The sequence below is a fragment of the Lissotriton helveticus genome, chromosome 11, assembly GCF_964261635.1.
Source record: "Lissotriton helveticus chromosome 11, aLisHel1.1, whole genome shotgun sequence".
Lineage (NCBI taxonomy): Eukaryota > Metazoa > Chordata > Amphibia > Caudata > Salamandridae > Lissotriton > Lissotriton helveticus.
In genome coordinates, this window is record NC_136072.1 from 320768316 (window position 1) to 320792822 (window position 24507).

Below are 24507 nucleotides of genomic sequence, written 5' to 3' on the forward strand. Positions count from 1 at the left end.
TCCCTCAACTCTGTGTCACAACGCCTCGCGGCTCTCGAAAACCAGATTGTTACAATCACCCAGGGCCTACTGGAGATCCTTTCTAACCTAGGTATAGCCCATAGACCCTCCAAATGCCCCCCGCTGACGGCTCACTCCGGCAACGCTAACAGCTCTCCTAGGCCCACAGAAACCTCTAGTACCCAGCCTCACTATCCCCCCTCAAGATCTCGGAATCCTGCCTACAGCAGACTGCAAAAACCGGAGACCCCTTCCCTAGGTCCAAGACTCATACTCCTTCCCACACTCCTCCAAACCCCCTATCAGACACCAAACACTTGACTTCAAGGCCTTTAAGATCAGCAGCACCTATGTCAGACAGCGAAGCAACCCTACTAGCCGCCACATACAACACCCCCGCCTTAGATTCTCCCAAATCCAAAATCCAAGTAATCACAGGTCACCAGAAAGTCCCTCCCAGCACGAAACCTCAGAGATACCCGGTCCTCACCGCCATACCAAGGGAGATCAAAGATAAATCGGCCAGCAATCAGGAGCAATTCTCCAATTGCTTGCTAATCAACTGTAGATCGGCCTCACTGCACGCAACAGAACTAGCTGAAGCCATCCTCACTCACGATATTGACATTGCGTTCCTCACAGAGACCTGGCTAAATAAGATATCCCCTCCCTGCCTTGACTTGCTGGTACCACCTGGCTTCTCCCTCATTACCAAAGACAGGATAGAGCATAGGGGAGGAGGAGTGGCTATCATCCACAAGGACAGCCAGGACATCTCGGAAACCACCTCTTTTGACTACGATACATTTGAATGCCTATCCACCATCATCAAGACCAATGACAAAGACTCTCTACGGTGTCACCTTCTCTACCACCCCCCAGGTAAAAACAACCCTTTTGGAGAACAACTTTCCGACCTGATTGCACAAGGCGCACTCGGCGACTCCAATAACCTAATTCTTGGGGATCTGAATCTTCGCTGGAATGAGACACACAATCCCCTAATCCAATCGTTATTCAGCCTCCTTCATGATAACAACCTGCAACAACATTGCACCGAGGAGACTCATTACAAAGGAACCACACTGGATGCTATCATCTCACAAAAGAAATCAATCACGATCAACCACATCCTTCCCGTCGACTGGTCAGACCACCACATGATCCTCTTTCATATCAATCACCCCATTACCTCACATAAACCCCCCCAAGACCCCCAAAATGGACAAGAAACCTCTCTCAAATACCCCTGGATATCCTGGATGATCAGTTAAGCTCTCTTCTTCCGGCCAATAAAGCGCACCTTTCCACCAATGAGCTCATCGACTGCTACAACTCCGAGCTAGTGTCCATTCTCGACAAACTTGCGCCACTAAAGCTCAAAAGAAGCAGAGTTATCCCTTCCAGAACGTGCTTCAACACTTACCTCAACGCAGAAAGGAGAACTCTAAGAGCCAAGGAAAGAAAGTGGAGAAACAACCCAACGGCCATCCTTCGTGATCAACTGAAAGCAGCCCAAAGGAAATACAACAACCACATCAAAAACAAAAAATCCAGCTTCTTCCGCGAGGCTCTGGACAAAGCCAAAAATAGACCGAAGGAACTTTACAGCATCATCAGGCAACAAACGTCCAAACCACTGTCTTCTTCTGTGCTAGCATCCAAAGATCTTTGCGACAATTTCGCCCACTTCTTCAACGAAAAGATCACAAAAATTGAACTTTCACGTGACCCCAACAATTCACACCCCAAGAAGACCAGTTCGGCTGCTCCTCAGGCTCTCTCTCCCGGCTCTTTGAGCAACCCCTGGCTTAGCTTCCGCCCCGTCCCAGACGCAGAGATAATCTCGCTGATCTCGTCCTCCAAACCATCAGCTCATATCTCTGACCCCATTCCTCCCTCACTAATCATGAAAATGAAACACTCTCTTGCACCTATATGGGGCAACATCATAAACAGCTCCCTAAAAAACGAAGTGGTCCCTGACTGCCTAAAAATTGGGCAAGTTACCCCCCTGCTGAAAAAACCAGGTCTTGACTCAACAGACCTGAACAACTTCAGACCAATATCTAACCTCCCTCTACTAGCCAAAACATTGGAACGCTGTGTACTCCTGCAACTGACTCATCATCTGGACAACATCAATCTCCTAGACCCCCTCCAGTCTGGCTTCAGACAAGGATGCAGCACAGAAACAGCGATGCTGAACATCATAGATGATATCCACGTATCTCTGGATTCAGACAAATGCTGCCTCCTCATTCTCCTTGACCTTTCTGCAGCATTCGATACGGTGGATCACAAACTCCTCACCAAGGCTCTTCAAGAAAGAGCTGGCCTCGGCAAAGTAGTTCTCAAATGGTTCTCCTCATTCATACACAACCGAACACAAATAATAAAAGTCAAGAATTTCACCTCCGAAATCCAACAGGTCAATAAGGGCGTCCCCCAAGGTTCGGTGCTCTCGCCTCAGCTCTTTAACATCTATATGGAACCACTCTCCAAGCTACTCAGAAAAGCCAACATCCGCTTTCACCTCTACGCGGACGATACACAAATCTATCTGGAAACTTCCTCTCTCACTGACATACATAGACTAAATGATGTCCTGAAAGATGTTCAACAATGGCTGACAAACAATCACTTGAAACTGAATCCAGACAAAACTGAGACACTCCTCATCTCGAACAAGGAAGACAACCCTCAAATCACCAAATGGCTAAAAGCTATCAATGCGCTTAAAGGAAATCTTACTCTAGCCGACTCTGTTAAATATCTTGGCATCATCATAGACCCCAAACTAAACATGGTAAAACACATCAAGAATGCAGCCAAAGGTGCTTTCTTTAACCTCAAACTGTTGAACAAGATCAAACCCTACATTCCTAACAAGGATCTCAAACTGGCCACTCAATCTCTGGTATTGTCAAGGCTAGACTATGGGAACGCAATCCTAACAGGCATCCCGAAATCGAACTTGGCACCGATCAAAACAACACTACATGCTGCAGCTAGAATGATTACCGGCATCAAAAAATCGGATCACATCTCCCCAGCACTCAAGGAACTCAAATGGCTCCCAGTAGAAATGCGTAGTAACTTCAGAATGGCCTGCCTAACACACAAAGCCCTCCATACCGGCAAACCCGAATACCTGACAAATAAACTCAAAAAAGCAGGCCAAGCCAGGAATCTGAGAAGCTCTAACTCCTTCCTGCTCATCCTACCCAAAACCAGAAAGAAAAGAACAGCGGGCTGCTCCTTCACTGGAAACGCCCCCAAAATCTGGAACTCCATCCCCCCGCACATCAGAACTATTCCTTCTTTTGTGGAATTCAAAAGCCAACTCAAATCCTTGTTCCTGATCCGCTCCCTTGGCTGTGGATAACCGGGGTCAGCAAGCAACCCCTGAACTATGTGACTACAGTGAATCCCATAACCAAAGAAGCTCCGCAACTCACCCATGTTCCGCTTACAATGTCACTCATTGAATGCTTATACCTTACATATGTTATGTTCATGTTTATGTTTATGTTATGTATATGTTTATACAGATTTTTGTCATTCTATTACTGTAAAGCGCTCTGCTACCTCCGGGTCTTGACAGCGCTATAAAAAACTTCCTAAATAAATAAATAAATAAATAAGTATTGCAAATTCAATGAAAATGCACTGTGGTGCTGTAAACGATTGTGCATTCACTCCTATGTACTTATGGTTTCTTGGCGTCTTCAAATGCTTTATGTGCTGTTTGCAGAAAACCCCAATAAAAATATTTTGGGAAAACCTAATACTGCCACTAATACTACCACAGCAAATCCCACAGTCACAAATACCATCTGTAAGAAACTTTAGCACCCTCAGTAAGGGCCATATGTATCAAGCAAATTCGCAGAATTTCAGCGTTTGCGAATGCAATTTTGCCAAATGGTATGTATTAAGGCAAAATAAGGAATCGCAACATTTGCAATTCCTTATTTTACAATTGCCTTTAAGGAATCACAAATTTTGCGATTCCTAAAATGCAATGCAAGAAGCACCAAAAAAGTGCAATTTGGCCTTAAGGAATCGCAAATTACCACCAACTTCAAGTTGGTGGTAATTTGCAATTTCTTTGAAAAATGAACTTTTTTGCATTTTTCCAAGTGCGATGTGAAGCACATACATGCCCTTAGGGCATGTATGTGCGCCACATGTGCACCCATGCTTATTTCAGGGGTGAAACAGGGTGTCCTTTTAACACCCCTGCACTCTTGAAAGTACCAAAAATCTCATCATGATAAACCCACACTGATGCCAGTTTTTGGATTTATCAATACATGCACTCAGAGGGCACCTTAGAGGTGCTACCCGAAACCTACCAGCATCTGGTGTACTTGCTGACTGGATTCTGCCAGCCTGCCATCCCCCGTGGGCCTCCAATAAGCGGCCAGGGGGGCACATGGTGCCTGGCACAAGGTGTGTGGATGTTTTTTCTATTGCGGCTTGTGCTGCAGCGCTTTTCCTGGCCGCAGCACAAGCTGCAATAGAAAAAGGGATTTGTCTGACTGCCTACACAGGGTCACATCACAGTATGGCGGGTGGGACTGCTGACTACTTGTCGGCCAGTCTCAACCCTGCGGCGATGGCAGTCATTGTAAAGAGATCCATTGCCAAAACAAAAACAATTTCATGACCCCAACACCAGCAACCACGAGAAATTTCACATCACTACCAATACCACCACCACTGATAGCGTTGCCACCAGTACCAACTATCCCACCTAGACCATCAACAATAAACTTTAACACCAGCAATACCACCATATCACAAATGTAATTACCATTCCTAAAGCAACTAGTGATACCACAATACCAACAACAGCAATACCATTACCAAAATCACTATTAAAACACCAATACATCACCAGCATTACCACCACCACCAGTACCAATACCACCACCATAGTACCAATACCACAAATATCAATAGCAATTATATCAACCCAATTTCACACCACCAATACTTCTAATATCACTCTCACCAATATCACCACCAGTACTACCTCCAGTATCAGCAAGGCCGTAACTTCAAGGCCTCCACCACTAACGATACTGCAAATGCCCCTAAGAATACTACCACCATCATTGCACCAACCCTACCAATATCAACACAACCAATACCACCATTATTAAGTCTACCTATATCACCATCCTTACCAATACCACTATCACATATAAAACTACCTATATTATACCATTACCAATACAACCACCACAATAACACCATCACTACCACACTGCATCCTTCAATACCACCAACACTGATACCACTGCCAGTCTTACTAATACCACCACCAAGACTTCCTCACCAGTAATATTGCTATCAATACCACCACCACCCACACCACTATCACAGTACAATCAGGAATACCACTGATAGCTCCACTGCCACAATGACTCCCAATACTACCAATACCACGACCAGTCACCAAAAATACATACCTCCACTGATACCCCCCAAAGCCACCCCTACCAATGCCACCAACACCACTGTCGCTAGCAGCAACACCAATGCCAGTGATAATACCGATACCACTTCCATTTTCACCACAACTATTAATGCCACTACTACTAATACGATCATCAAAACCATTGTCAATACCACCACCATCCACTCCTCCGGCAACTTCACACCACCAGAACCAATATCAGCACGATTACTATCAGGCATTGGAAAAGCCAATCAGTCAGACTTTAATGTGCTAATTGCAAAGAAACATAATTTCTACATGTCCAGTTAGCATAGTTAGGAAATGAAGCGTGTGAGGCTGACCGTCTATGATCATATGCCCAGCATCAAGGAAAACTGACATTGTGGGTATTAAGGAAAAAGAAATTAGAATGAGAATGTCATATTTCAAATGCTATTATGGGGAAATTTGAAGTAACAGCATTTTGTGCATCACTTTAAAGTGCCATTCACAGCGTGTTAGATGAAATGCAAAAACATAATGAGAACACAACAACACAGAGAATTAAAATGTAACAGCATTTAGACATTACTTTGGTAAAATGAGGACATCCACTAAACTTAGACAGGACCTGATAACAAGATGAGCCCAGCTCGACATCAATGTAAGCACTACCCAGCCCAGCGTGCATGATTGTCTGTGTGCGTATAACAGTGTTTGTGTGTGCATGTACATGTTCACATGTTCGTAGGTGCGTATATAATGGAGATGCTTCAAAGCACTTTTCTAAGATCCATTTATGAAGACTGATGCTATGCTGTGGTTTTTGTCTTTCCAGTGCAGTGGACTGAGCAGGAGTTTGAATTTGCCTTGTGGGCCTTCAGAAAGTGGAAGTGGTACCAGTTCACTTCCCTCCGTGACCAATTATGGGGCAATGCCATTTTCTTAAAAGAGGCCAACGCTATCAGTGTTGAGTTGAAGAAGAAGGTAAGACCTCATTTTTCACACTCTGGCCAAATATTATTCCTAAACAGAAGGCTCTTTAACAGTAAGATGATGTGTTTGAGGAAAGCATTCTCCTTTGTGGGTTTTCCTGTTAGTAAGCACTTTCATAGGAAATTGAAAGACTTTTAGTATTACATATACTCATAGTTGACTCTTTCCTGCTCATCATGCTTGACATCAGAGTTATTTGAGAATGTAAGTCATCATATAATACTAGGAATCATGAGGCATTGCATTAGTATAGAGGCCAACATACTGAACAGGTTCACCTCATACTTCAGAAATCACTCACAGGAATTTAATACGGATATCTGACCCTATACCACTAGACCAAGAGGTCCCCCAAGGTTCTTTATTAGACCTTCCCTCTCTATAGTTTGTACATAGAACCCTCCTGGAGATCTACTGAGTAATTCTGGCAAATTGAACTATTAATAGGGCAATAATATGCAGCCTTTGCAGAAAGTCCCCACACCACTGAGTAACTTTCATTGACTTAAAACTCTGATCGAGATCCAGGCTTGGATGACATCACTACAGACTCAGTCCTCTTACAGCAGAGCTCCTGTTCATAGCTCCTCCTCGCTCTAGGTTTTCTGTGCAAACATGGCTGGAAACTACAAGTATTCTTTACTGAAAAACGAACATTATCAGAAGCTTTAGAACCGTGGTCTCATCCTAGACCAGATACCTCTGCCCCAAAACACATACATAATTTGGCATAAAATACACATAATAGCTCAGACTCACATAAGGAATTAATTTCCTTTCAGAGCCAGACCTTAAAATAGCGGTACAACCTTTATCCAGTTGACCTGATGCCATTTTCACCAGGATCCCAAAAATATCTATCTAGCTTACGTAAAGTAGCATATCATGCTGCTTGCCTGCCTTACCTCCAGAAGCAACATACATTAAAGTGTTTTTCTCTTTATGTGGCTGTAAAGTAAGGGTTAGGTAGATTAATCTACAGGTTGTCCAATTTAGTTTTTAAAATTGTACATTACGAATTTCCTTAACCCATGCAAGAAATCTAAAAATCCCCAATTGGTCATGATCCTTACTGGAAAGTCCTGAACAGAAAAAACGACTCTCAATAAGCCATTCTCTGGTTGCGCTATCAAAACATGCTACTTTTATTCTCTATTTGCCGTACACTCTCCTCCCTATCTATCTTTAAGAGCAAACTGAAAGAAGTTGCTTCTATTCCCTTGTCACTTCTCATCTGTGTCTCTTTAAAATTGTTGCTGGTATGATGGTGACAGAAAAGCTTTCTATTTCCTCGTCATCACAACTGCTAGACAAACTTAAGGACACATTTTACAATTTCTGCTCATTATTATGGTCTCATTGATTGTCTGCAGTCTTTGCAGCTCCTGAAAATATTGTATCTATTCCAATTTTTATTTTATTTGATGTCACCGCAATGCTATTTTTGTAGTGTATGCCGCATTCTGTTTTGCTAATTTGCTTCTCATATTTAGATATACCGCAGCTCCTATCTTCTTCCAAAATGCTCTGTTGACCCATTCACCTTGCATGTGCTTTATAAAATCTCCAAATTAATAAATACCTACATACTTACCTTCCATAATTATGCACTGCATGTACTGTTCCACAGTAAGAGTGTCACACTAATTTAGTATCCAGAACCCCCTTCAACGGGTCCCTAAGTCTCTCACTGCAGAAAGTCATGTAAGCTTAAGTATAGGCCAACATATAGCCATATAAGCATACATATTCCAAAGCATAACCCACTATTATTTTGAAATTCTGCTACAAGCAAACTCTGTACCCCCCAGCATTATCTAGCAGGAATGCTTCAACTGGTGGTGTGCGAATGTTAACATTTATATGTCAATAGATTCAAATCCTGAGCCCAGTAAAAGGGAACAGTTTGAGAATAGCAAAGGAGCTTTAATTTTTGCATTTGCAAGTTGGTCATTTACCAACAGACCCAGAATTATTAAATTGGCTTGAGTAAGCTCTGCTGAGCATTTTAAGGTACTATGATTTGTACGTATCCTGTGTTAGGACAGGTTTCTTACTGGCTTATAGCAGTTATTACATGCTACCACTTTCAGAGTAGGGCTGTGCACACTTCCACCTGACTTTATTGGGGACGAAAGGCACTGTATTGTGTTTCTTGAAAAAACCCTCACGCTTACTGACCCCAATACTCACAGTTACATATATATCAAATCTTTGCTGAAACGGTTGAAGGCTAAACTAGTCCAATTCATCAAATCTCACTCACCAGTCCTTCTTTTCTGTATTGAACTCTCAGTTACTTGTCTGCCATTTTCCATATTTAATGTCTTTCATTTTTATTGACATAAACATGTAAACACACAAATGCTATTAACTGTGTAAAATTCTCGTTTAGATTAGCCATAGCTAATTTAGGCCTGTGTTTAGTATGGCTAACGCTTGAGCCATCTTGTTTCATGTCAAGTGTGTATTTTATTTCTAGGAGGAGCTGAACTCAAAATTAGCAAATGCAATGTGAAACTTTATCAGTAACGTGACAACTGTAGAATGCCCTAATTAGTTGCAACAGCAGACCTGCAGAGTACAGGTTTGTGCAACGTATCTCGTTTGCGGCAGATAACTGTAAGTGTGAAGGGTATTTAGAGAAGCTGAATTCTGTAGTATCCTGAGTATCTAACAAGCCCTAAATTGTATCTGTGTGCTTTAACGTGATTGGAACATTCGATGGGAAACATGTGTAGGTGTAGCAAAGTTCGAGACAGGTTAGAGCAGAGTAGGTTGCACTCTTTATGGGACAACTGATTTACTTAAACTTTTTCTTTGACACATTATACTAATTTGTACTTTTACCTATAGGACTCTGATAAATTTGAAACTCATATTATTAAATTCATTCATGTAACAATTATTGATTGACACTAATTTGTTGATTTTTAATCAGTAAACCTTTCAATTCTTTAATATTTGAAGCCTAACCACTCCCTGTTTTCCTTGTGGAGCTTAATGTGCCTCATGTTATTTAAATGTTTTGGTCTGAATCACTAGCCTCAGCTGTAGATTTCGATTATTCAGATAGCACTTTATTGGCACCAGATTCACACAAAGAAAAGAGCTGACAACATTGGTAGCAGAAGATGGTTCCCACTGAGGTTAGGAGGATTTAAAATTTGCTCCTGACAGTCAATCAATCAATCAATTTTTTTCCGCATTTTGGAGACTAGGGGCGTACGATTGAGGATCTAGGAGTGGGTTGGTAGCAGTGAATTCCCAATTATATGAAGCTCAGTCTATGGACAGGAACCTGAGTATGCCTGTCCCCTAAATTGCTTCCCCTAGTGAATGTAAGTAGGAGAGACTTACGCGAGTTCAGCTGTAAGCTGTAAGCCGGCCCTTATAGGTCCAGTACCTGAAAAGTCGTGGTCCTGTGGTATGAGTATGAAAGGAATAACAGCATGTCATCTGCATATGTGGCAATGCGGTTTTCCTTACCATCTTCCCACTGAAATCCCCATATCTGTGCATAACATTTGGCCCATTTTTCCAGTGGCTCCATTGCTAGGGCAAATAGAAAGGGTCATAGTGGACAGCTATGCCTGGTGCCTTCTTGGATAGGGAAAGTACAGGAGATTACCTCATTCACGTACACCTGTACCTTGGTGCAAGCTTGCAACACCCACACATACCGTGAACCGAATCCTAATTGTGCAAGCATCTCCAGTAGGATGTACTAATCAAGGGAATAAATGGCCTTTTCAAAGTCAATAAGCAGAAATGCACTGGGGCCGATAAGGTAGTGACGATGCGCCACAGCAACATGTAACTTATGCGTATATGTCTGCGTACTTTGATGAGGTATGAAGCTGCAGTGTCCAGATGGAACAGTGACGTTGGTACTGTACGAAGCCTGTTGGTCAGTTTCTTAGCATAGTACTTGAGTTCACTGTTTATAAGGGAAATTGAGTTTCATGAGGAACAATTTTCGGGGCGACGCCCTGATATGCGCAGAACTATTATCATAACTAGGTCCAAGTCATCAGGGAAGCACCCCTTTGCTATTGCTTCAATATACATAGACAATAAAGGCGGCATGAGAGATTTCTGGAATTTCTGGTAATATTCAATCAGAAAACAGTCCGATCCTGGGGTCCTGTCAGGATTTGTATCTATGAGAGCCCCTTCCAACTCTGACAATTTGATGGGCCAATCTAGGTCCCCTCTATCAGTCATGCATATATGTAGCTGGGGCAGATCCACAACCAGGGGCTTAGATACTTCCCTTAGGGGTCTCTCACATTTTACATACAAAGATTGGCAATTATCAACAAAAGTAGCAACAATTGCTTGAGCATGTGAGACTGTCTATCCAGAGGGGCTGGTTACTCCCAGGATCACCCTGGTGGCAGTATCTTGAGTTGCCAGCCAATAGAGGTGTTTGCTGAATTTGTCACCTCCTTTGCATACATGTCTGGCTGAGGTGATCCAGCATTATTGTGCCGCATTGAGGCATAGTTGTGTCAAAGATGCCATGTGAATTGCTAACTGGCAGCTATCAGTGTCTCTAATATTAAAAAGCGGGCCTCCAACTCCATCTCCATTATGTGCTACTGTTTCTGCTTTTCCTGCACTTTAAGACAGGACTCTATCCCTCACATGCAGGCCTTCGCAGCCATCCCAAAAAACTCCAGGAGACTTCAACAGCTCCTCATTGAGTTCCAAATACACCCCAACCTCTTGTTATAAGAAGTGCATGACCTCCTTGTTAACCAGGCACGATGCGTTAAGCTGCCAGACTGGATTGCAGCCCGCCCCTTAAGCCCACAAATGAACAGTGACCGGGAAGTGTTCTAAGATCCCCCAGATAAAGATATGTGCTGTCTTTGTAAAGAGCAGAGCCGTGGTGACCAAGAAAAGGAGATCAATTTGTGACTTCATTTTATGGGCCGCGGACATGGGGATGTCTGCCAATGCCATCGGGTTCCAGGCGCAACAGTGTTGCAGAGTTTGAGGCTCAGTGCTCATGTAGCCATCCTCAATTCTGCCTCCCTAGTGGTCCCGCAGTCTTTGAAGAGTCTATGCAGGGTGACATCACCACATCGAAGACCGCCCCTATAATTATGATGCCTTGTAGGAATGGAAACACCGGGAACTTAAAAGTCTCCAAAGTAGACCCCCACCAAGTGCGGAGGCACATAAACACTGATCAGATTATAGGCTTACCCTGCAAATATACCCTCAATCGCAAACTATCTACCCTGAGTGTTCGTTTTAATATGGGACACCACCTTGGATAGGCGTTTGTGCAGGGTGACTGTTTCCCCTCTGGAACCACTTAAGTGACCTTCTTAAAAAACTATGTCATACCCTTTTTTTTTTAAACTTTATTTATCATTTCCAAAATAATAAAAAGAAAAACCAATGATGCATCTCGTGGTACATATCAAATCAGATAAACGGTGGTGGAATGAAAAGCGTGCACTGAAGTCATAAAGCAAAGGATGATACATTATTCAGGTTTATAAAACAATATGTTGTACAGACGGTGAAATATGTGAATTACAATGCACAAAAAAAGACAATGAAAAAGCAAAATAGAAATGCGTATAAAACCATCACTAATAATATACCATTCACAGAATAACATGATATTCAGTTCCACAAAAAAAGGAATCAGCAATGATCTGAAAATCCGTCGAACAAAGATCCAATACAAATCATTTGCAAATTGCAGGGCACATCAACCGATCCCCTCAGGAACTATGTGATTGTCTGATTGGGACTGACGGTCAGCGGTAACCTTGGCAATATATGACCGATACGGCCCCCATATATCAACAGGTCGGGACGCACTGGGGACTAGCGTAGAGTACTCCACACAATTAATATTGCAAAAGGCCATGCTCCTGAGCCATGATTTCACTCTCGGAGGTCGCCTATCACACCATAGCAATGCGACTTGTCTCTTTGCCAGCAAGAACCCCAGTGCAGCAAGCTTTCTAATAGCGCGTGGGAAGTTGGAAACATAGCCCAATAACGCAATTTCTGGAGTGGGGACCAGGAGTATGCCTAAAATGTCGCTGAGTGTGCGGTGTACCTGGGACTAATAATCCAAAAGAAGGGGACAGGTCTATGAGAGGTGAGCAAAATCAGCGAAGGGGGCTTTGCACTTGGGGCTGTGGTGTGGGCGACTAGGGTCTTTTCGGTGTGAGCGCGTTGGGGTGTGATACAGCCTACGGAAACTATGTCATACCCTTACCTGGCCAGAAACGGGCAGTTGGTATCCATCAAATGAGTTTCCTACAAAAGCAAGATGTCTGGTTATGGTGTTTTGCAAAACCCACGACTGCCCCTCTTTTAATGTAATCATTCAGCCCATTGACATTCCATGTCATTATTTTAAGATCAGACATGACTAAGCCTACGGTTAATCCTGAGTGGTGGAAGGGATTTCAGAGTCCCATTTTGTTAGCAAGCAGTTGGCCACCCTCCTACCTCCTCCAGCGTGCACCTGCTAAAAGAAACGTTACTGAGATGTGCTATAATTAAAGCTTGCACAGTTCTGTAAACCATGGCTAAATGGACCAAAATCCTACCCTCTTGAGCTCCCCAACTCACCTCCTCTCTACACTTCCACCTCAAAGAGCATTTGTCACCTCAACAATTAGTAACACAAAACAAGATAAAACAACTGAGGCTATGGTAATCAATCAGACCCCCCGCTGCCAGATTAAAGCAGTGTACAAGAATACTCTGGGAAACAGTGATCATCAGCCAAACCACGTGACTCAAGTAGTCAACACAGGTGCTTCACTCCCCAATGAAGGGCAGCCCAAAGCCTAATCAGCCCTTGGCATCTTCCACAGGTGGATCACCAACCCAGAGTGCCATAAAGGGTGTTGTCTTTCATGGATGTAGTTTGACATGGTTTCTTTCTACTGTCTGGGTGATCTGTGCCTGAGGCAGAGGTGTCCATCGACCCCTTAGGGGTTTCCCATCTTCTGCTGGAACCGCTTCACTTGTTGCAACCTTGAGGTTTGACTTGGGCGGGGTTGGCATCCTCACAAGTCGGTGGAGCTTGGGATGGAAGGGGGTTACATCTGAGGGGCTGTTGTTCCATTGCCCATTGCCAAACCGCCTCCAGGGTGTTGAAAAAGAAGGGCTTGGTTGCATAGAAAACCTTGAACCTTGTGGGAAACATAAGTATGTACTGTAATTTCAATGCTCACAATTTATTTTTATTTTTTTATTAGCGCTTTATTCATCAAAAACAGCCACAATTCAGCACAAACACCGCAGCCCACCTTAACATTGTTACTTTGCTTAGATTGGTACTCGCGTTTACTTTTAATGCCTTGTAGCCAGTTCTAAAGCACAGTGTTGCTTAGACAACGTCCTCGGCCCCTCTTTCTCTTAGATAGGTATTCAAAGGGCTCCATATATCTTTCTGTTTGGATGCGCTTGGAAGTTCTTTTGCATAGTGGGTTAGCATCTATACATAGTAAACCAAGTACTTAACCCACTGCTCCAACGTAGGGGTTGATCTCCTTCCCCAGTTCATCGCCACACAGCTCTTGGCCATTTGTAATGTTAATCCTATAAACTTATACAGACCACATTCAAGTTGGGGAGCAATCCCAGCAAGCAGGCCTGTGGGCTGCACTGTATCAAATTACCAATCATTTTATTTATAATCCTTACCACCTCATACCAGAAGGATTTGATCCCAACAGTTGCATGCTAAGTGCATAAAGTCTGCCCCTTCTTTCCCACATCTACGACACTGATGATTGTCTGTGATGCCATATCTATGTAGCCTTATGGGTGTGTGGTACACTTGCTGTATGTATTTAAAGTGTATAATGCGAAGATTACAATTAGATGTTAGCATCTCTGTCTGGCGTCAACACTGCTCCCACTCCTCTTGTGTAAGCTGAGGCTGTAACTGTGCGTTCCAGCATTCGAGTGCCTGATCGGCGATATTTGTTTCCTCTTCTTGTGCAGTCTGGTATAACTTAGTGACTAGTTTACCTCGCTTGGGAGCGTTCAACAGTGCCTGTAGTGAATTTAGGGTTTGGGGGTTCCTGTAGAAATTTTAGATATTGCTCCTTTAGCGCTACACTTAGCCTGTGATATAAGACAGTGAATAGTGGCGTTCTGTTAGGCATTAATTGCAGGTCCTTAGGGGCTATAAATTGGCCCTCTGGGAACAGACCAGTCATCCTCCCCATGCCCACCTGCCTTAGTGCAGTTATAGGTCCCCATTCCTGCAGCACCGAGACAGCCGGGTGGTACTCAATCAGGTGCAGCGGAGCACACAGTGGCAACTTCTCAGCTCTTCTCCCCAATGCCTGCCATGCTGAGGATGTACATTGTATTGTGTTTATTTCTGTACGTGATATAACCCTTTTGTGGTGCAGCAGCACATTACGTAACAGAATAGGATATGCATCGCCTTCTTCCACCGCTAAGTGTGGCGTATACGCGTGTGGATTGTACCAATAATGCACAAAGTGTGCCTGGGCACATAACTAGTACAAGTGGAGATCCAGATCTCCAAATCCTCCCTTTATGTAAGGCAGAGTGAGGGCTTCCAACTTTACTCTCGACTGCTTCCCCATCCAGATTAGTCTCAGTAGCTGTGTTCGTATATTAGTTAAGAGTACATTGGGCAGGTTAATGGGAATATTTGTAAACAGGTAAAGGAAACCCAGGAGTATTATTATTTTTATCAACTCTATTCTATCTGCCAGTGAGAATGGCATTTTTATCCAACTTTCAACTCTGTTTTCTAATTTGGTTAGGTCCCTGCCATCGTTTTCTCGTATAACTAGGTCTGGGTTTCTGTGTACCCATACCCCTAGATATTTCACTGGCTGTGTTGACCAATCCAGTGGGAATTCAAGCCCATATGGCAACGTGCATTGCGTGATTGGCATGATAATTGACTTTTCCCAATTAATGCTGAGCCCTGAGAACTGCTCAAAATGAACAAATTCACGTAGGATTCTGTCCAGGTATGTTTCTGGTTCTCTTACATATAATACCTCATCATCTGCATACAGAGATATGTTAAGCGGTCTCTGCCTAAAACGAAGAGTCGAGTCCCGATGACATTGCCTTATGATACATGCCATTGGTGCTATCATTTGGAAAACAGTAACGGTGACCGGGGACAGCCCTGCCTCCTGCATCGTGCCTTTGCTTATATTTGTCAGTTCCGATGTGTGCCCCTCGATTCATACTCTCGCTGTCGCAGGGCTGTATAAAAGCCCTACACATTTTAGAAAGTCACCAGGGAGTATCGTTTGATGGAGTATCTGGAACATGTAGTTCCACTCAATGGAGTCAAAGGCCTTGGTGGCGTCCAGCATGACTGCAACCGCTTTTAACTCTGGATTGAGCTGTTGGGAGAGTGCAAAGAGTGTACGGGGGTTGTGACCAGTGGAACTGTTTGGCATAAACCCTGAGTGGTCTGGAAGAACCATCAGTTTCTAAAGGGGTTGCAATCTGTCCAAAATACGGCCCATTATTTTGGCATCCATATTAATAAGAGATAGCTGCCTATATGAATCGCATCTCGTTAAGGCTTTGTCTTGTTTGAGCAAGGTTATTAGCAAGGCCTCACATACTGACACCGGAAGGGTACCCTTTCCGTATGCTTCCATATACATTTCCAGCATATGTGGTGCCAGCAAATCTGCAAATGTTTTATAAAACTCGCCACTTAGTCCATCTGGACCTGGTGATTCGCCATACAGTAGCAACCTTATTGTCTCTTTCACCTCCGCTTCGTCGATGGGTTGACTTAAGTACTCCCTCTGTCCATCAGACAGCCATGGGAGCGCTATACCCGATAAGAAGCTATCCAACTCTTCTGGTTGGACCTGCCTGCGGGAGGCATACAGGCCTTCATAAAAACTCTTGAATTGAGAGAATATACCCTCTGGGTTTTAATGGTTGTTCCCGTCTACATCCGTTATCTGTCTGATGGGCTGGCAGATTTATAACTTGCTATTTTAGTTACTAGGTTGTGGCCCGGCCTGCTCCCCTCACCATATGCCCCTGCTATATGTCTTTTTGACAAGTAACGTACTTCGGTCATTGTGCTCTGTTATGCGTTCTCTTATATCTGCCAATGTGGCCTGAGACAGTTTTGCGTCGTATTCTTGCTCCAGGAAGTCTAGAGTCTGTTCTTGAAGGAGCACTATTTGTATATCTTGTCTGGTGAGATAGACCAGGACATGTGTTTTCTTGGGGTTGTTCAGCCCTCGAACATTCCACGTCGCACATGTTACTTTAATGTTGCTTGATTTACCATCTAGGGCCATCTAAACAGTGTGTTAACTTCCATTACATGTATGTTGTCTCTTGCGTGGTGCCTTCGTATACCTTCAGTTTTCTGCGGTGATATAAACAGTAAACCTGCCTTCCCCACCCACTTCAGCATCCCAAACATGCTAGAGACACTTTTCCGCTTATTCACCCTATTAACTAACTGTTGAACAATAACTTAGTACTTAACAGTCCTTATGGGATCTAATGCTGGGAGGACTGCCAGGAGCTTGTGCACCTCCCATCTTGGAAGGGGGCCAGGTGCAGAGATAGTCCGCGCTCACACGGCTGTAACCTGCCGTTATGACCTAGGTCTCAGCTCTGTCCCCTTCTGTTCCGCCACTTCATGCAGGACACTTGTGCCATACTGCGCCATATCCCTTGAGTTTATTGATCTGAGTCAACGTCATCTTAGGTTCATGGAGAACGCTTACTTTTTATTATAGATCTTAAAAACTCATGCATGGTTTTCAGAGTTGTGCATATTTTCAAGGATGCTTGTTTCTGGTCCAGGGAAGACATGGATTGGCAGTTGGGGATGGACTGTTCCCATGAGGCACAGGGTTAAGACTGATTTGCATATAGATGTGTCTGAACTGGGGTGGCAGAGTGAGCTAAAGAATGATGATGGATTCAATCGAGATCTGTGACTCGGGGTGAGTGTTTGAAAAGTCTAAGCACTCCGTCCATCATCTCCTTGTGTTTGCTTTGAATTTATGCTAAAGCAGGGCATCTTGAAAGAAAGGTTAGTGACATCCTGCAACTCCCTTGTCATAGGTGTGCAGAAACCAAATAAAACGTGGAGGATATTTCAGGACCTGAGAAAGGTAAATCAAATACTTGGGCCATGTTGCCCCATGGTACTGAATCCTGCTGCGATACTCTTTCAAATTCCAAGTAATGCAGAGTGGTTTTCTGACACTGATCTGTATCAAGCATTATTTTTCACTCCTTTACCTGCAAGTAGTCATTTATTTTTTTATTTCGATTTCAGGGAAAACTCTGTCATTGTGTAGAGTCTGCCAGGGGTATACAAACAGCTCAACAATCCTTAATCAGATACTTGAGAAGAACATGAAGATGCTCTACAGTTGCCATGCAATTCGGTTTTGGTCCAGTACATTGTTGAACTACTGGTGGCATTGATAGCACAAGAAGCTTGCAAGTGAGACACAATTGCATTACTGAATCACTTGGCGGTAAATGGACACAAGCTGCCCCCTTCAAAATGACAGTACTGTCAGAGGGAGGTTCTGTATTTTGGACATCGCACTGAGAAAGGAGTTAGGAAAGTGTCCCAAGAACGTATCTGACACAATCCTGACAATGAACCTCCATTTGACTCAGAGAAAAGTCAGTATATTCCTGGGAATGGTGGGCAACCGTTGTCAGTAGATTTCTAACTTTTCACTAGTGTCAAAGCTTCCACAGAGACTTGCACACAATAATGATAGACTTATCATAGCAAACTTAACCCTGACATGGGCAGCTGATCCCGATAGTCTCCCAAATAGCCAGCGGACAGATGTAAATGCATTGTGGAGACGGATGGACCACCTTGATTTATTCATGCCTCTTCCAACTTAATCAAAGCAATAAGCCAAGTACATTTACGATTCTCACCAAGAGTCTGTCCCTCTCTGACCCTGGAGCCTCCTGGCCCGTTTTTGTTCTTTCCGCCATATTCCTAGGTGGACTAAGGATGCCCCCCATGGTCTTGATGAAGACCCTTTTGTGAGGAGCAGAATTTCCTACACTAACCTTGGGTCGAAACATCAACAGCTTTATGTTTTGTTTACTGAATGTGGACAACAGTGATAGATTCACAGTGTCCTTTGTGACATTCTGTTTCTGTAAATAATGTTGCCTTGGTTAAGGCTGGACAGGCCTTTTTTTAATGTTTTGGATGTATTGGCTGTTCACTGCAGTCCCTTAATCACTTGCCCCCACTTTTGCACATTACTGCACCAATTCCTCCCTTATCCCCTTCTTTTTTTCTAAATCTTTTTTATTAAACATGAACACAAAAAATAAAAACATCGACATTGCAATGCAGTTACATATGCTTTTGTGACAACTAAAGATGAGAGACACTTGATCACAGAGTACATCCAGCTGAAAAAACCTTATGTTACAGTTTTACAGCGTTGTTGGTTTGTCAACAGCAGGGACAACAGGAGGGACACATATATCCCCCCGGTAAGCATTCCATTTGCTCAATATTGCTGACTACTTTTTGGGGCATCCTAGTGCAATATAGACTGTTCTTTCTCTGATCATACACCAGTCCATAGCTGCCTTCCAGGCCTTTAATTTTGGCAATGCCTCTGATCCCCACAGGTGTGCAATGTTTTTTTTGGCCACCATTAGCCCTAGTGTAGTCCATTGTTTGTCTGATCTATTTAGGTTGGCGGGCTCCCATACGTTCAGAAGGCATCTTTTGGCTTCGGGACGTATATCAACTTCTAGTACCTTGCTCATACAGTTGTGTATCTTCTTCCAATAACTCTATACATCCCCACATTTCCATATTATGTGCATGAATGTGCCTACTTGACCACATTTCCTCCTACAGTTCCCTTCTTCTACTCTTCCCATTCAAACCAGTCTGGGCCCAGACACACACACTCTATGCAAGATTTTGAGTTGAAAGAGACGCAGTCTGGAAGAGATCGTCACCTCTCACGGAGAGGCCACCGCCTGTTGCCACTCCTCGTCGTCTAAGTCCAACCCCCCACTATACCAGTGTTCTCCTATCTGGCCAATGGGGTCTGCAGGGTTATAAATCAACTTTTTGTAGGTCAACGATATTGCTTTTTCCGGGAGATACCCATCCAGTAATCTGTCCTCCAAGGGAGACAACTCTGGCGGAGAGGTGCCTGTTTTTAAGTTAGACTGTAGTGCATGTCTTACTTGCAGGTATCTGAAATACTCTGTGCTTTCTAACTCATGGTCTCATTGGAGCGGTGCGAATGGCATAACCTTGCCTTTTTCCCATATGTCTCCTATCTTTGAGATGTCGACTAACTCCCACTTGTCAAATCCCTTGGAGGTCCTCAACGTGTCCAGTTGTTCAGAGTCCCATAAGGGGGTGGCTAGTGTCAGTTTCTGATCCCATCCCAGGCTTCTGTTTGCTGTATGCCAGACCTGAACTGAATGTCTGGTAGGTCTTGTTAAGGGGTATCGTAGGTGTCTAGATTAAATAGCCCTGTTCTAGTTGTGGCCTGGCAGTAGCCATGTGTCCATTCTATACCCCGGGTCGTCTCCCTGACAGTAAGTTCAGTGGTTGATGGCAGCCACATGGGCGGCCCAAATAGTATTTTTTGATATCAGGGAGTCCAATCCCCCCGTCCTACTAACCCAGTACCAATTTGTGCAGTGTTATACGAGGCCTACCCTCACACAGCAGTTCTCTCTGCAGGCCCTCTATTTCTTTGAAGTATCTAGCCGGAACCACATCTGGGGAGTTATGCAACACATAAAGAAAGCGCAGCAGCATCATCATTTTAAAAAGCACCGCTCTACCAAGTAGTGAGAGCGGCAGTGCCTTCCAATTAGCTACATCCCGCTTCAGTATTTGTAGAGGGGGGGAGCAAGTTGCTCTCGTATCCGAGTTTGGAATATGTGGTGACAAAAATTCCCAAATATTTGAAGCCCACCCTTACTACCTGAATTGGACAACCCTGGGAGGGGGAGGAGGGTCTCCGTTGAGAACATATTACAGAGACTTGCTCCAGTTAATCGTATACCCTGAATATTTACCAACGTTTGTGAAAATATTGAGGACTCAATAGAGTGACGCTTTCGGGGAGGCGAGATATAAAAGTCATCCACATATAGGGAGATACTTTCCTCCCATCCCTCCGTCCACATGAGCCCCCTTATTATGGAGTCTTTGTGGATCCATGTTGCCAACGGCTCCAGGGAGAGGGCGAAGAGTAAATGCGAAAGCGGGCATCCTTGGCGAATCTCCCGAGCCAGTTCAAACACCTCCGACTTCTTATTGTTAACCACTACTTGGGCCAGGGGGGCGGTTTAGAGGAGATTTACCTACTCAATAAAACTGGGTCTGTAACCCATCTTTGCCAATACGGTAAGGTGGCATGTGCATTCAATGGTGTCAAATGCCATTGTGGCGTCTAGTGAAACTAATCCTGTGTGCTCCTGAATTGTGTTGATTCTCCCCAGCACACCATGTAGCCTTCGCAACTTTAGGGCTGTATTTTGTTGGTGCATGAAACCCGATTGGTCGGGGTGTACTAGATTACCAATAACTTGAACCAGGCGGGACTCCAATACCTTAGCTAGTATTTTCGGCTCTGCGTTTAGTAAGGATATGGGCCTGTAAGATGTACATTCCCCCTTTGGCATCCCTTCCTTATGTATGGTAATCAGTGTGGCAACCCTCTGGTCATGAGGGAGTTGCCCCAACTCACGGCTATCTTCAAACATGGACCGTAGTCGAGGTGCCAGTTTATCTGGTTTTAACTTATACAATTCAATAGGTATGCCTTTATGGCCCAGGGCTTTGCCAGGTTTGAAGCTTCTTATTACCTGCGCTTTTTCATCGTTTGTGAGATCACTGTCCAGCGATTTCCTCTCCTCATCTGACAGAGTGGATAGGTTAATGTCTACCAGTAGAGCTCGTGACTCTTCTTCTGGTAGGTGTGTAGTTTCCGATATACTAACTTATAGTGCTCTGCGAATTCGTTAACAATTGCTTGTGGAACAGTTATTTTTCCCCCCAAGTTATCTGGCAGTTCTGGCACAAATCTACTCTCCCTTTCTTTCCTGTCAAGCCAGGCTATCAGTTTCCAAGCCTTGTCTACCTGATCATATATTCGTCCTTCTTTATCCCTCGCTAGAGTTTTGGCCATTTCGGTGGCTATAGCTTTATATTCGTCCGTTTCTAGGTGTGAAGTCTCTCTCGCTGGCCCTCTTCGCCCGTTTCCTCCTTTAATCGAAGGACTTTGTTTTCTAGGTGGACTAGCTCTTTTACTTTCTCCTTACGTGCTCCACCTATGAGCGAGAGTGCTTGCCCCTAATTACAGTTTAAAAGGCTTCCCATATAGTTTGGGGTGACTCCACTGACCCCTCATTTTCTTGGAAGTAGTGATCTAGGGCTAGTAGGAGTTTATTTTTTATCACTGGATTGCGGAGGTGCCATGGGTTAATTGGTGCAATGCTTCCCACCCTTTTTTCGCCAAGTACAAGTAGAGCCCACACCGGGGGAATGGTCAGATATCCCTCTTGCCATGTGTCTTACTTCACGGATGTGTGTAATCTGTGCAGCAGGGATAAGTATGTAGTCTATCCGGGAAACACTGTTGTGTGCCCTTGAGTGGAAGGTGTATTGTTTACTGTCTGGGTGGTAGGCTCTCCATACATCAGTAAGACCTAAAGCATCTACAAAGTTGGGGAGCCCTCTGCTTGAGGAGCTTGTGCCACGGGGAATGGCGATCGAGGGGTCCCGAAGCTACCAAATTAAAATCTCCCACCTACCACTAAGTGTCCTTCCGGTAACGGAAGTATGATTGCACCCACATCCTTGCAGGTGCTGCCTTGAAGGCACGGCGGGACATATACCACCATCAAGGTTAGGGTCTACCCCTCCCACTGCCCGAGATCGCGGCATACCAACCCATATTGTCTATCCAGGTATGTGGTATGGAAAGCGGGAAAGAGTCCTTAAATAGGATACCACCCCCCCCCCCCTGGAGCCAGTGGTGAAGCCATAGTGTGCCAATAGTTTATAGCCCCATCTATTCAGCACTTTGCAGTTGTTGCCCACCAGGTACGACTCCTGAAGGAGGACAACATCAGTGGAGTGTCGTTTGATGTGTTGTAACACTATGCATTGTTTTAGCTTGTCTCCAAGTCCAGTGACATTCCAACTCTTGAGTTTTAAGGCTTTTGTCCCAGTGTGCACTCATTGTAACGTGTGTAGTCCATGTGTATCTCTCAGTGTCTGCAGCCAAACCATGTCGATTGAACTTGTGGTTATCGTAACCACCCTTCCCGAACCAAACTACCCCTCCCTGCACTCCGTGCTTAAAACCTCCTACAACTAGGCAGAGTGCCTGTCGCCCAAACTTGAACTAAAAATAGATATGTGCGGGGTGAAATGCTCTTTCACTCTGCTTTCCTCCCTATTGGATTTAATAACTAGGCTCCCAGGTTGGGATCCAGCCAACAACTATTTAGCACAATCAGATATCCGAAACCTCTAGTGGGGCTTCATGCCGCATCCCGGATCAACCAGTGTCCCCTTTGCTAAATTAGAACAAGTTGATAGTGTCAATATACACTCGGAGCACCTTACTTTCTCTGTACAGTCTCAGTCTACGGTTAGGGTAGAGATGACCCTCATCTTGAGTTATGTTCTTTCGCTCCTCTCTAGCCCTCCAGCCAGTCCGCGGCCACTTCGGGACGATCAAAGAACCACGCTTTGCCATCTGCCTCCACCCGGAGACAGGCTGGAAACAGCATAGCATATTTGATCCCTTTGTCTCTTAGCTGTTTCTTTACTGTGAAGAAGGAACGTCATTGCCTCTGCACGTTAATGGTAAAGTCTGGGAAGAAAAAGATTTCTGCATTTTCATACTTAAGAGGTGGGCCCACTCTGGCCGTTTGCAATATAACGTCCCGGTCTCGGAAATTCAACAATCTTGCAAGGATAGGACGCGGAGGTGCTCCAGGCCTCGGGTGCCCCCCAGGGACTCAATGTGCCCTTTCAACGACAAAGAATTTTGACAGACTCTTGGGTTGCAAATGTTTAACTATGAGCTCTTCGACAGACAAGTCCGTCGTCTTTCCTTCCGCCTTCTCCTGCACTCCAATAAAGCACACATTATTGCATCTGGGGTGTCCCTCATAGTCGTCAAGTTTATCTTCTGCTAACTTTCAGAACGCCTGCAACTTTCTGATATCCTGCTGCATTTGTGAGGCATCATCTACAAGGCTTGAGGTAGTAATTTCCATCTGTTTGACTTTTTCGCCGGTTTTTGCGAGATCTGCCCTGATAAATAACACCGCTGATGTTATTGCGTCAATCCGCAGCTCCAATGACAAACGCACCCCTGAAATTGCTTCCATGACATAATTCTGAGTAAGTTCAGTGAGGTCGCTCCCTGTTCCAGTCGCCTGTTTTTCCCCTTTAGATTGATGCTCAGGTGTCACAGTCTTCGGCATGGTGTACCTGTCCAGTGTTTTTTGTTGGATCGCCATGGGGTCACATGAGCTCGACATCTTCCCCCAGTGACGTGTTGCACGTCTCACTCTACCTGGCAAAAACGTACCCTTGGATTGTTGACGCTATAACCTCTGCGGGTCCCACCGGTTGTCAAGCTTTACGGGGCCCCCAGCTGCGATGTGCCAATGGATGGGGGGGAGCAGGAGGGGGGAGTTGAGGAGCAACGGTCCACCCACAATGTGCCCAGTCCCGAAAGGTTTGATCAATGGTATGGATTTTAGTTGATCAGTTTATCCCCACTCTCAACCCAGATCCCTAGGCGGCCGGTGTTGATTAAGCTGGTGTAGTTCCGTTGTTAAATTGGGTATTGCACACTCTCTCCAATGACAGTGGGCAAAACGGTGTCTCCCAGCGAAGCACTGGGCCAAATTTTGGATCTCAAGCAATCAGCGTCAAGGAGAATGGGGCCTGGGGCACTCACACACCCACGGGGCAGCCCCAGGTTGACGAGGCCTCCACCACTAATTTACCTGGACCG

The 24507-nt window shown here is 44.5% G+C and overlaps 1 protein-coding gene across 1 annotated transcript in view; it reads left to right on the forward strand.

Annotated features, from left to right (window-relative positions):
* KIF1A (kinesin family member 1A) overlaps positions 1 to 24507 on the forward strand; it is a 2072061-nt gene that overhangs the window by 1118351 nt on the left and 929203 nt on the right. The window contains exon 23 of the mRNA XM_078667093.1: positions 6291 to 6439. Within this exon, the coding sequence (XP_078523219.1) occupies positions 6291 to 6439 (149 nt within the window). The remainder of the gene's footprint in view (positions 1 to 6290; positions 6440 to 24507) is intronic.